The sequence below is a fragment of the Bufo bufo genome, chromosome 6 (assembly GCF_905171765.1).
Source record: "Bufo bufo chromosome 6, aBufBuf1.1, whole genome shotgun sequence".
Lineage (NCBI taxonomy): Eukaryota > Metazoa > Chordata > Amphibia > Anura > Bufonidae > Bufo > Bufo bufo.
Genome location: NC_053394.1, coordinates 299,896,362 through 299,909,855, shown reverse-complemented (window position 1 = coordinate 299,909,855; position 13,494 = coordinate 299,896,362). Strand labels below are relative to the sequence as shown.

The 13,494-nt window shown below is 48.2% G+C and overlaps 1 protein-coding gene across 1 annotated transcript in view; it reads left to right on the top strand.

Moving 5' to 3' along the window:
- The first annotated feature begins 5,802 nt into the window (after positions 1-5,802).
- CASC3 (CASC3 exon junction complex subunit) overlaps positions 5,803-13,494 on the top strand; it is a 41,217-nt gene continuing 33,525 nt past the window's right edge. The window contains exon 1 of the mRNA XM_040434582.1: positions 5,803-6,132. Within this exon, the coding sequence (XP_040290516.1) occupies positions 5,935-6,132 (198 nt within the window). The 5' untranslated portion in view covers positions 5,803-5,934. The remainder of the gene's footprint in view (positions 6,133-13,494) is intronic.

The following is a 13,494-nucleotide window of genomic DNA, read 5'->3' as shown; positions in this document are numbered from 1 at the left end:
GACAGTCCGGGTTTGCAATCCTGTGCCCGGGTACAAGCCTTTCTCAGACCCGGGCACAGGATCAGCTGTGAATGATGATGGCGGCGGCGGCTGGGCACAGGGAGATGAGCGCTTCCATTGTGGAAGTGCTCATCTCCATAGTCATCTGTATCGCCGTCCTCAGGACAGCGATACAGACGGCTGTGCTGCGGCAGGGGAGGGAGAGGCGTCTCCCTCCCCTGTTCCTCTGATAGGCTGCGGGCCTTGTGCCTGCAGCCTATCAGAGGCCGGTGCAGGCGGCGCGATGACGTCATCACGCCGCCTGAGCCGTATAGCACAGTACACAGGCCGGGAAGAGGCCTGCATCGCATCGCATCGTTGGAGGTAAGTAAAAGTTTTTTTTTTTTTTAGAGAAGAGAGGCACCTGAAATTAGCACATATGGGGGAAGGGGTGGAAAGAGGCACCTTATACTGGCACATATTGGGGGGGGGGGGGAGAAATGAGGCACTTGATACTGGCACATATAAGGGAAGGGGGGGGGGGAGAAGAGGCACTTTATACTGGCACATATTGGGGGGGAGAGAATGAGGCACTTGAAACTGCCACATATGGGGGGAAAGAGGCACCTTATACTGGCACATATTGGGGGGGGGAGAAATGAGGCACTTGATACTGGCACATATAAGGGAAGGGGGGGGGAGAAGAGGCACTTTATACTGGCACATATTGTGGGGGGGGGGGGGGAATGAGGCACTTGAAACTGCCACATATGGGGGGGAAGGGGGGGAAAGAGGCACCTTATACTGGCACATATTGGGGGGGAGAAATGAGGCACTTGATACTGGCACATATAAGGGAAGGGGGGGAAGAAGAGGCACCTTATACTGGCACATATTGGGGGGGAGAAAAGAGGCACTTCTTACTGACACATGGGGGGCATCTATGGGGGGCACTTCTTACTGGCACATTATTTGGGGGCTTCTACTGATGCCACAAAGAAGGGGTATTTTATATGGGGGGCTCTGTGTGGTACTAGTATTATCAGGGGGTTTATCTGTTTCTGCAGTATAGTATTGGGGAGCACAGCGGCACAGTTAGGGTGACCACATTTCCAAACTGCCATTCAGGGACACCCGCCCCGGCCCCCCCGCACCCATGTCCACGCCCCAAAAAATATGATTTTTGATACTTTTTAGTGATCAGTTGATGCTACTGTGCCCCATCAGATGCTGCCAGTGTGCCAATCAGTTGATGCTACTGTGCCCCATCAGATGCTGCCAGTGTGCCGATCAATTGATGCTACTGTGCCCCATCAGATGCTGCCAGTGTGCCGATCAATTGATGCTACTGTGCCCCATCAGATGCTGCCAGTGTGCCCATGAATTGTCGCAAACTGTGCCTCATCAGATGCTGCCAGTGTGCCTATCAATTGCCGCTACTGTGCCCATCAGATCAGATGCTGCTAGTGTGTCAATTAATTGTCACTACTGTGCCCCATCAAATGCTGCCAGTGTGCTAATGAATTGTCGCTACTGTGCCCCCATCAGATGCTGCCAGTGTGCCCATGAATTGTCGCTACTGTGCCCCATCAAATGCCAGTGTGCCCATAAATTGTTGCTAGGCACAGTAGCAACAATTCATGGGCACACTGGCATTTGATGGGGCACAGTAGCGACAATTCATGGGAACACTGGCAGCATCTGATGGGGGCACAGTAGCGACAATTCATTAGCACACTGGCAGCATCTGATGGGGGGCACAGTAGCGACAATTCATGGGCACACTGGCATTTGATGGGGCACAGTCCATCAAATGCCAGTGTGCCCATGAATTGTCGCTACTGTGCCCCCATCAGATGCTGCCAGTGTGCCCATGAATTGTCGCTATTGTGCCCCATCAAATGCCAGTGTGCCCATAAATTGTCGCTACTGTGCGCCATCAAATGCCAGTGTGCCCATAGATTGTCGCTACTGTGCCCCATCAGATGCTGCCACCCAGTGTCAATTGCCCCTATTTGCTCACCTTTTGGAGTCATATAATGGAGATGGAGTGACTGTCTCCTCGTCTGGTCACTGGTGGTGGTGGAGCAGGGCAGGGCAGTCTTGCGCCGGTGTTCTTCCAGTCAGGACTCGAGGAGGCACTGGCGTCTGGCAGCCGGTGGGACACGTGGTCACCCTAATGCAGACCCATTCACTTGAACGGGTCCGCAATCGCGGAGATGCGGAACGAAAGCACAGATCGGAACCCCACAGAAGCATTACGGAGTGTTTCAGTGGCGTTTCTGTCGGTGCCTCTGCACCGCAAAAAAAAATAGAACTTGTTCTATTTTTTGCGGTGTGGATGGATCACAGTCCCATTCAAGTTGAATAGGTCTTGATCCATCCCGGGGGGGGACAATGCATGGAACAGATGCACAACGTTCGTGTGCAAGAGGCCCTATGTGCAATTTCAGTGCAGATTTCTTGCAGATTTTCTGCCGCTTAGGCCTGTTTCACACTTGCGTTCTGGCATTCCGGTCATCAGATCCGGCAGAGGATCTCAAAACTGGGCCAAAACGGTTCTGTATTGTCCCCATTGACAAAGAATGAGGACAAAACTGACCAGTATGCCTTCCGTTCCATTTTGTTAAGTTTTTTTTGACTGGACACAAAACCCGCTGCGGTTTTGGGTCCGGTCTGCGAATCGGAACAAACCGGATCCAGCAGCAAAATCAATGTAAGCCAATGATGCCAGATCTTTTTTTTTTTTGGATCTGAAAAAAAAAAACGGAAGAAGATGATCTGTCACCCATTGACTTACAATGAGTATAGTCCTGGGTCCCGTTTGTTCCATTTCAGTGTAACATAAACGCATCGCAACGGAATGGACACGTCCGAATGTATTAACATCAAACTGAACCGTTTTGGTCCGGCTTTGAGATCCTCTGCCTGAACTCAAAACCGGAAACCAAAACGCAAGTGTGAAACAGGCCTTATGGAAAGCAGACAATCGCCTTTTTGGTTCAAAGGTCCAGTTGGGCGTCTTGGTGCCCAGCACATGCTGGATTTGGCACTTTCAAATTTATTTATTTTCTGTCCCCCATACCAGAACGGAAATGAAAATAAAATGCTCTGCTCCTCCCCGTACTGCATAGCGCACGGGGAATAGGAAACACCATTCACGAGCAGAGGAGAGATCTGCACAGAATTCAGGGCACCGGCTTAGTTGCCCATAGCAACCAATCAGATTCCACCTTTCATTTTCCAAAGGAGCTCTGAAAAATGAAAGGTGGCATCTGATTGGTTGCTAGGGGCAACTAAGCCAGTTCTACTTTGCACCAGTTTTAATAAATCTCCCCCTATGTTGCAAAATTGCCACAGGTGCTCAGGTTTCGCTCTTTTGCAATGCATTGTGTGAAATCTGTAACATTGGTGAAAAACCATGCATCAGAACAGAGAAAAAAGCGTCATAGTGAACAGAGTCGTAGATTATTTCCTGTCATACAGGTACTTTCAGCGGCCTTCTCCCATCCAGGCTGGGGGCTGAAGTGGCACAAAAGCTTAGGCTACTTTCACACTTGCGGCAGAGGGATCCGGCAAGCAGTTCTGTCGTCGGAACTTCCTGCCGGATCCGGCAATCTGCATGCAAACGGACAGCATTTGTAGAAGGATCCGGATGAGGATCCATCTCACAATTACATTGCAAGAACGGATCCGTCTGTCATACGGATAAACTGATCCGTTTCTATATTTTTTTTTTCACATTTTTAAAGGTCTGCGCATGCGCACACCGGCATTGCAGTATTTTTAATGCCAGATCCGGCACTAATACATTTCAATATAAATGAATGCCGTATCCGGCATCTGATCCGAAATTTTGGACGGAGATAATACCAGAGCATTTCCTCCGTCCAAAACGCCGTTCAGTAACTGAAGACATCCTAAATGGATTTCTCTCCATTCAGAATGCATGGGGATAAAACTGATCAGTTCTTTTCCGGTATAGAGCCCCTAGGACGGAACTCAGTGCCGGAAAAGAATAACGCTAGTGTGAAAGTACCCTCAAAGGGCAGGTGTGCGACTGCACCAAGGAGCTGACCAACACTTTAGTAAGCGATCAGAGATGTGACCCGTGATGTGCCAGGTAGCGGCGCTCTATAGGCTTGTAACGCGTGCACCCCACGGTGTGGGTGACTACCTGGCAGTACAAGTCACGTGACATCAGAAATAAAAACTGCACAACCCTGGCACATAATGCACACACTGACTGCAATCTACAGAACGGATCAGATCAGCCACTGCTCAAGTCTAAAGTTTTGCATAGTATTCCCCATATCTAGGACTGAGCATAGCTTAGTAGATTTGCAACCATGTATATACAGGACCTCTGACGTCATACCACCGCAGACTATAGAAATCCCCCTGTATATAAAGCACCTCTGACGTCATACCACCGCAGACTATAGAAATTCCCATGCAGCGCCCTGACTACCTATGTTGCATCAGTGCAGCGCAGAGGTAGGTAGCTCTCACCAGCTTGGTAGCTCTGTAGGGGCCCGGGCCTATGATGCGGTGCTCCATGTCCCCGGCCCGGTCGCCTCTCCCCGGTGTTGCTGTGTCTCCAGGAGACGGGCACAGTTTGAATCTTGTACCTGAGCGACGGCGGCCGCCTATTGGCTTTGGGGACACCACGTGACGTCTCTGGGGAGTGAAGGAGGAGGCGGCGGGGGCGGCGCAGGGTTTTCTTCTTCTCACTTGCTGGGGCAGCTGCGTGCAGTGTGCAGGGTGTGGAGTCGGAGCCGCAGAGAGAGCGGGACATGGTGACGTCACTGGTTGCTACACGCCAAGCGGGGCAGCCGTAGCAACCAGTGATTTAGGATGAATTAATTACAACAGCACTGCGGCAGCAGCGGCAGTGAATGTTGCAGACTGGCAGGCAGTTGATTCCGGGACTCTCTATTGTCCCGGTTTGAAGGCTCCCGGGACACGGGACAAAAACGTAAATTACGGGACGATCCCGGGCAAACCGGGACACGTGGTCACCCTAGGCACAGTATTGGGGGTAGTAGGATGATTTGTCCAGAAGATGGGAGGATGATGGAAAAGTAGTAAACTAAGATTTATTTTTTTGTTGTTGTCAAACTGCAGAGACGAAAAATGGCGACAAAATGGTGGTCTGGTCTGAAGGGAGAAGATGAGGAAAGAGAACATCTACATCAAAGGAGATGTCACTGGATGTAAGAGGTATGGGGCGCTGTATTTCTGTAGTGACGGGATCAGGGGCGTAACGATCTTGGTGCGACAGCGACCAGGGGTGGAGGCGGGACATGGCCGTGGCTGGAGGTGGGGCATGGAAGGGGCCCTCCCTCCCTTCTGTTCGGGTTTGGCTTGAAGAAAAGGTGGCAACCCTACAAGAACCGCTTCTCGCTCTGACATTACATGGACGGCTACTACATTGCTCCAGAGTTGGATCCACCGTGACACCAGAACTACTGGAAAATGAAAGTGGCGACCTGACTGGTTGCTATGGGCAACTAAGCCCCTATCTCCTGTGTTCAATAAGACCCCAAGCACCAGCCCTGCTACTGTTATATACTAATAGGTAAAGGAGCCTAACATCCTCTGTGACATAAAGAACCGCTGGATAAAGTACAACCTACAAAATGGCGTCCCTCATTACACTCTTGGACATTACTATAGCAACAGAAACTAAAGACTAAAATAAGATGGAAGCCCTCAGCCCCCGCACCTCACCTAGCGCCCAAGAATGACGTCAGCACTACCAGCAGCGCACAATGGGAGCACCGCTCAGCTATCGCGCGATACAGCGAGATTTCCTGTCATCGCTTGGCGCACTGGACGCCGGGAAGTGTAGTATTGCTGCGCCTGGTGTCTATAGAACGTTCGGTGTAGCGCGTTGCACACCGGGAAATGTAGTTTTCCTTCAGCTACCCCGCGGAATCTCTCCTTACCGACATGGCGGACAGGAGGCGGCGGAGGAGACGTGCGTCCCAGGATAGTGAAGAGGAGGGGGAAGAGGAGTCCGGGAGTGACAGTACTGGGGTGGAGCGGGCAGTACAGCCTGCTAGAACCGAAGGCCGGGAACTGGGTAACCGGAGAGTGGAGGCGGCGGCGGCGGTGGCGGTGGCCAGAGATGGGAAGGAGTCTGAGTGTGTGAGTATAGGAGGCCGGCTCAGTGCGGTGCATGCAGACAGGCATTCCTCCCTCACTACATGCACCCCCGCATTCACCTCACAGTTCTGCACCGTGCACACTCTGCAGTTTTCCTATAGGAATATTGCTGTGGTAAATGGTGGGCACTGGTGATGGTAATCCCACATTAGCCTGGTTGGGCATGCCTTGGCTGTACAGAGCTGGGTGCTGCTGTGAACCGTCCTGGCGTCCAACGCTGATGTTCCTGCACAGTGCCTCCCGAAACGCGTCTACGCCTTCACAGGGTGCCCTATGATTAGTGATGGTCAGTTCGCAGTGTTCACCAGCGAACACATGCAGGCTGCCTTCTTTAGTAAGGTAGACTCACCCGTCCGGCGATGCACAGGTAAGCCCTTACCTGTGCCGCGAGCCGGTATAAAATCAAACGCGGTCGCCGGGAGCAGGCAGTTCCGAGAACAGCTCGATGAAGGCCCCCGGCGGCTGTTCTCGGAACTGCCTGCTACCGGTGACTGCATTTGACTTCAGACCGGCTCCCGACACAGGTAAGGGCTTACCTGTGAATCGCCGGACGGGTGAGTCTACCTTACTAAAGATGGCAGCCCGCATGTGTTCGCTGGCGAACACTGCGAACTGACTATCACTGCCTATGATTTCTAGCTGCTCGTTCCAAGCTCACATTTTATGTGCCCCCGCAGGAAATCGAGTGATGTTAGAGGGGGAGCTTGAACTGACCCCCTTTTCCACCTAGAAGAATGACCAAGGTTTGGGCTACATGGTGTCTCATTAGTGATGAGTGAAGTTTTGAAAAATTCGATTCAGCTGTTTCGTCGAATTTTACAAAAAAAATTCTTTGGAAGTAGTGGGTGTAATGACAAGGAGCGGCAATTGCGCCAACCCTCGTCATTGTACCCCTCAGATCGTGGCATCTGACAGCAATGTTACAGAATAAAAACTAAAAAAATCATACTTACCGCATTGGATCACGAAGAGCCCACTGCTGCCATATTGATTGAAGATCCAGCACGAAATTCCGCACAGCCCGTGATGACATCATCACGTCGGCCGGCTTGGTGGGGTCATACGTCACCATGCATGGGATTTCATGCAAGATCTTCAATCAAGGTGGCGGCGGCCGGCTGTTCGCGCTCAAAAGGATGATTTAGGTATATCTGAGTATTTCACAATCTGCTCAGTTACTGGGATTTTCACGCACAACCATTTCTAGGGTTTACAAAGAATGGTGTGAAAAGGGAAAAACATCCAGTATGCGGCAGTCCTGTGGGCAAAAATGCCTTGTGGATGCTAGAGGTCAGAGGAGAATGGGCCGACTGATTCAAGCTGATAGAAGAGCAACGTTGACTGAAATAACCACTCGTTACAACCGAGGTATGCAGCAAATCATTTCTGAATCCACAACACGCACAACCTTGAGGCGGATGGGCTACAACAGCAGAAGACCCCACCGGGTACCACTCATCTCCACTACAAATAGGAAAAAGAGGCTACAACTTGCACAAGCTCACCAAAATTGGACTGTTGAAGACTGGAAAAATGTTGCCTGGTCTGATGAGTTTCGATTTCTGTTGAGACATTCAAATGTTAGAGTCCGAATTTGGCGTAAACAGAATGAGAACATGTATCCATCCTCTGATGGCTACTTCCAGCAGGATAATGCACCATGTCACAAAGCTCGAATCATTTCAAATTGGTTTCTTGAACATGACAATGAGTTCACTGTACTAAAATGGCCCCCACAGTCACCAGATCTCAACCCAATAGAGCATCTTTGGGATGTGGTGGAAAGGGAGCTTCGTGCCCTGGATGTGCATCCCTCAAATCTCCATCAACTGCAAGATGCTATCCTATCAATATGGGCCAACATTTCTAAAGAATGCTATCAGCACCTTGTTGAATCAATGCCACGTAGAATTAAGGCAGTTCTTAAGGCAAAAGGGGGTCCAACACCGTATTAGTATGGTGTTCCTAATAATTCTTTAGGTGAGTGTGTGTGTGTGTGTGTGTATATATATGTATGTGTGTGTATATATGTATGTGTGTGTGTGTATATATATATATATATATATTACTATTATTATTTTTTTACCGCTATTCAGGGAAAATCGATTCGCTGCCACGAAGCACGAGGAGATTCGGTTTGGCAGGGAATCTAATTTTCTCTGAAAACTCCTCTGCTAACGGGGTGCATCTCTAAAATCTAGCCCTAGGGTTCTGTCATTAGAGAAGTAAATGATTTGGGGTTTGACCCTGTCATATCTGCATCGATGTCAGACTCTTGTGTATGGCTGAGGAGATCACTTTGTCATCTATATGGCGATGACATGAAGTCCAGTGATGATGTAACGTCTTGTGAACATATTGCAAAAAAAATGTATGTCCAAAAGAAAAATCACATGTAAAATATAATTTTTTTGCTGAACATATCTCCATATAATTCCTAAATGAGAGGCCAGAACTGATGCGTGCCTGCGCTCTAGATTACCTAAGGTCAAATTATTATTCAGAAAGGGGTAATCCTAAAACATAACATTTATTGATAATACAAATAAAATATATTGTGTGCAAAAACAAACATTGGGATAGAGGGTAATGGACCCCCGATTAATGCAACCATAAATATCCCAAATGAAATAATACAATAAATAAAGTGCACGGCGGCACTAGTAACCAGCAAGTCCTACCGGTACCAAGGGACGGTCACCAGATCCTTCGCCAAAAGCTAGAGCCGTATCGTACCCATCTAAGGATGATGTCCATTCAACATGAAGATGGCAATGATACTCATCTATGTAGGGTCCCTGTTCAGGCCCTATGGCTAACTAACCATTCAGCCCTGATACTAGGTGAAAAGTAGCAGCCTGACCACAGGGCACTCATCCTAATAAGGACGACCCCGTCCGGAACCTGTCCCTTCGTCTAAAAATCTATATGTCCCTATATATACATAAAACACTCCCTACACGCATGTTTCACTGCCAGGACAAAAATCAGTTCATCAGGTTACCTGGTTCCGACTGCCGCCACCTGTGATTCCAGTAGCCAATGAGCGCGCCCGCCAGCGCGGTGCATGCACTCATCTCAAATCCAGAACGAGGTATGAAGCTCAGGGAAGTGCCGGAACAGACTAAGCACTCCCGCGCATGCGCAATATTGCACTGGGTCCCGCGAGATCGCGTTAGCCGGCCAGAACGACCAGGGCATTAGAGGCAATCAGCGATACCCATTGCTCCTATATACTCAAAGGTGGTGAGATGATCGGACATCAAATCACCACCAGAGCACTTCGGACCAAATATTAAACATGGTATTGAAGGCCATTTATCATAATGAGGACAAAAGAGACGCCTGGATGCTGGCCCAACAACAAAAACGTTGGCCATTGGCATTAACTACTAAATATTATAGTGGTCTTCCTACAAGAGGTGAATGTTTAGTGGCAAAGTAATTAAGGTAAAAAAGCCATGGATGACGACAAATAAGAGGTGAACAATCATTAATGAGAGAAGGACCCTCATTAATATGGGGGAAAGATGCAACCCCTAAACAATATGTAAGAAGTTAGAGTCAAGGGCATTGAGAGACTGCTAATAGCTACTCCAGGAAAGGAGGGACCCACCGCACTATTACAGTAATAGTAACCAGGGGCAAGTGCTAGTTCACAAAAAACAACTATAGTTCAATTGTTCATTAAGCCCTGTCGGTGTGACCATCCGTAGGAGAAAGATCCAACGGGCCTCGTGCTGTAATAGAATCTTGTCCCAGTCTCCCCCGCGTTTAGGGGGGCTAACGGCTTCAATGCCCATGACTTTAATGACCCTAGGGTCTCCCTGATGGAGTTCACATACATGGCGAGCAACCACTGTATCTCGTCGCTTTTCTATGTCCAGGAGATGTTCTCCTACACGTCGGGACCCAGTGCGAGTGCTTAGTCTGTTCCGGCACTTCCCTGCGCTTCATACCTCTTTCTGGATTTGTGATGAGCGCATGTGCCGCGCTGGCGGGCGCGCGCGCTCATTGGCTACTGGCCTCACAGGTGGCGGCAGTCGGAACCAGGTAACCATTTAAACAGGGTGGGAGCGCCAGTTTAGTTGGCGTCCCATGTGCAGGCATATCCATCTTTATCCTGCACCACATCTACCTCCCAACTTTGAGGTTGCCCCTGGAGGGTCCCACCATCTTGGCACCCCTCTTGACAAGCAGACTTATAATTGTCAACTTGCTGTATGGGATTGATGATTTAAGTATTGATCCCTAGTACTTTTTCCATCTCCCCTGATGAACTGATTTTTGTCCTGGCAGTGAAACATGCGTGTAGGGAGTGTTTCATGTGTATATATAGGGACATATAGATTTTTTGACCGAGGGACAGGTTCCGGATGGGGTCGTCCTTGGTAGGACGAGTGCCCTGTGGTCAGGCTGCTACTTTTCACCTAGTATCAGGGCTGAATGGTTAGTTAGCCATAGGGCCTGAACAGGGACCCTACATAGCTGAGTATCATTGCCATCTTCATGTTGAATGGACATCATCCTTAGATGGGTACGATACGGCTCTAGCTTTTGGCGAAGGATCTGGTGACCGTCTCTTGGTACCGGTAGGACTTGCTGGTTACTAATGCCGCCGTGCACTTTATTTATTGTATTATTTCATTTGGGATATTTATGGTTGCATTAATCGGGGGTCCATTACCCTCTATCCCAATGTTTTTGTTTTTGCACACTATTTTTGGACACAATATATTTTATTTGTATTATCAATAAATGTTATGTTTTAGGATTACCCCTTTCTGAACATGGTGCAGATGGTCATATGTTTGCGACTTTTTAAAATGCGTTGTTTCATTCTCGAGATGTTTGCTGGTTGTCAGCGACTGGTAACATCCTTGTTGCCACCGGTGTCGGATCAGTGGGGGTCCCACTCCTGGCGGGGGTGGGTAGGTGGTGCCAGGCGTCAGCATAACTATATTACTGGTCCCGCAGGCTGTCAATTTCAATGTCTTGGAAACCCCCTTTAATCCTTTCAGTGACACAACCCCGTATAAAAGGGGGGGGGGCCTTGTGGCTGTGATCGCAGGCGGTTAGTATCACTATGGACACAGCTGGGAACTAGATGAAGGTCCACAGAGCAAGGGCTTGCAGAAGGCCAGTATGGCACACCAGTAGTATTGTTAATACCCCCATAACCACAATGAAGAACATCAAAAAAACATGGCAGGATTGGTGCCCCCTGCACTGCCCACCTGTTTATGGCAGCAGCTGCAGTTCTTTCCTGTTGTCATGAATTCTACCAGTTGGGATTGACGTTGCCGGATATGACCAGAGTTCTACATGTGTAACTGTCACCTGAGCTCCCACAATGCATTTCTCTCTGTCACCAGTTAATGGCAGTAACACATCTTATGCCACATTTTATCTACATGATAAATAAAACTTTTTACGTTAATTAAAGAGGACCTTTCATGTGTGGTGGTTGTTTTTATTTTTTGTTTAAATACCTTTCCTTGCCGGGTACACCGGGTCACTACTCAAAGGTTCTTCTTATAAAAAAAAAAGCAGAACAGAACATATTAGACCATTCTGAACCTCAAGATACTGAATCAGTGAGTAAAATATTGGAGAATCAAAATGGAATCAATAAAAACCACGACTCGTTTGATCGATCTAGGTGCATCAACACGCACGGTGGATTTAAAAGATGCCTATTATCATGTGCCAATTTTCCCAGACCATCAGAAATATCTGATTTGCAGTTCAAAAAAACTAATCCATTCTACATTTCCAGTTCCAGTGCCTTCCCTTCGCCCTATCCTCGGCTCCAAAGATTTTTTTCAAAAATAGTGGCAGAGGTCATGTCCTGCTTGAGAAGGAAAGAAAGTATAAGAATAATACCTTATCTGGACGATTTCCTATTGACAGCTCCATCGGCCACAATGCTAAGAGAACAGCTGGAATACACCCTGTCCAGCCTTTCTCGCTTAGGGTGGATCATCAACCTAGAGAAATCAAACCTAATTCCAGAAACGAGGAAGATTTTCTTAGGTATACTTTTGGATTCAGAGAAACAACGTTCATGCTTTCCAATAGAAAAACAAGTAAAAATGTACCAGGAAATCTCCTTATTCCAGAAGAAGAATGTCTCGTCCATAAGATCGGCCATGAAAATCCTGGGATTAATGACCTCATGCATGCCCATGGTCCCCTGGAGTCAGTTCTACTCAAGACCCCTGCAGAAGACAATCCTGACTTACTGGAACCGGGATCTGAAGGCTTTAAATTAAAAGCTCCGCGTCCCGGACTCTGTAATCCAGAGCCTTTCATGGTGCTAAGATCCAGAGAATCTTTTGTTGGGAATTCCTTGGACTTCAGAACCTCAGATTATAATGACAACAGATGCCAGCAAGTCAGGCTGGGGCGCCCAGATACAAGACTCTTACTTCCAGGGCCACTGGGAACACTCTCTCTCCCAGAAATTATCAAACTTCTGGGAGTTGAAAGCAGTCTTGGAGACCTTTCTAAAATCAGAGGATCTGCTAAAGCGTCATCATGTTCGAGTTTTCTCGGACAACATTGTAACGGTGTCCTTTCTGAAGCATCAAGGGGGATCAAAATTCCCGCCCCTTCAGCATCTGTCAGCCCGGATTTTCAGCTGGGCAGAGGAAAATGTTCTGTCAATATCAGCAGTCCACCTGAAAGGGGAACAAAATGTTACCCCAGAATTTTTAAGCAGACACTCCATACAACCAGGGGAGTGTTGTCTCAAGAAGGAAACTTTTCATCTACTCTGCAGAAGATAGGGGACGCCACAAGTGGATCTTTTTGCCACATGGGGGAAATCCCCTGTTTCTTCTCACTAAACCCATGGGACAGACCACTTGCAGTGGATGCCTTGTCTCAAAATTGGGACATGGATCTGGCTTATGCCTTTCCCCCGTTTCCTCTGATTTGAGTTGGTCTTAAAAAAAACAGATCAGAAAAAACTACTCTGATCTTAGTAGCTCCCCATTGGCTGAAACAGAGCTGGTTTTTAGTTCTAGAAAGCTTGGCATTGGAGGTACCGTTTTTTCTTTCCTCAGAAAAAGACTTATTGTCTCAAGGTCCTTTATACCATCCACAAGTGCACAAATTGAAACTGACAGCCTGGATTCTGAAAAGCAGATGCTGAGATCCAGAGGCTTGTCGGAAAAAGTGATATCTACTATGCTTCAGAGCCGCAAAAGAGTCACTTTAGCCATCTATGCGAAGATTTGGAAATCTGTGCTTGCATAAGGATTCGCACTCTCCTTCCATACAGGACATTCTAGAGTTTCTACAAGAAGGTTTTGATAATGGTCTTCGATCCAGCACAAT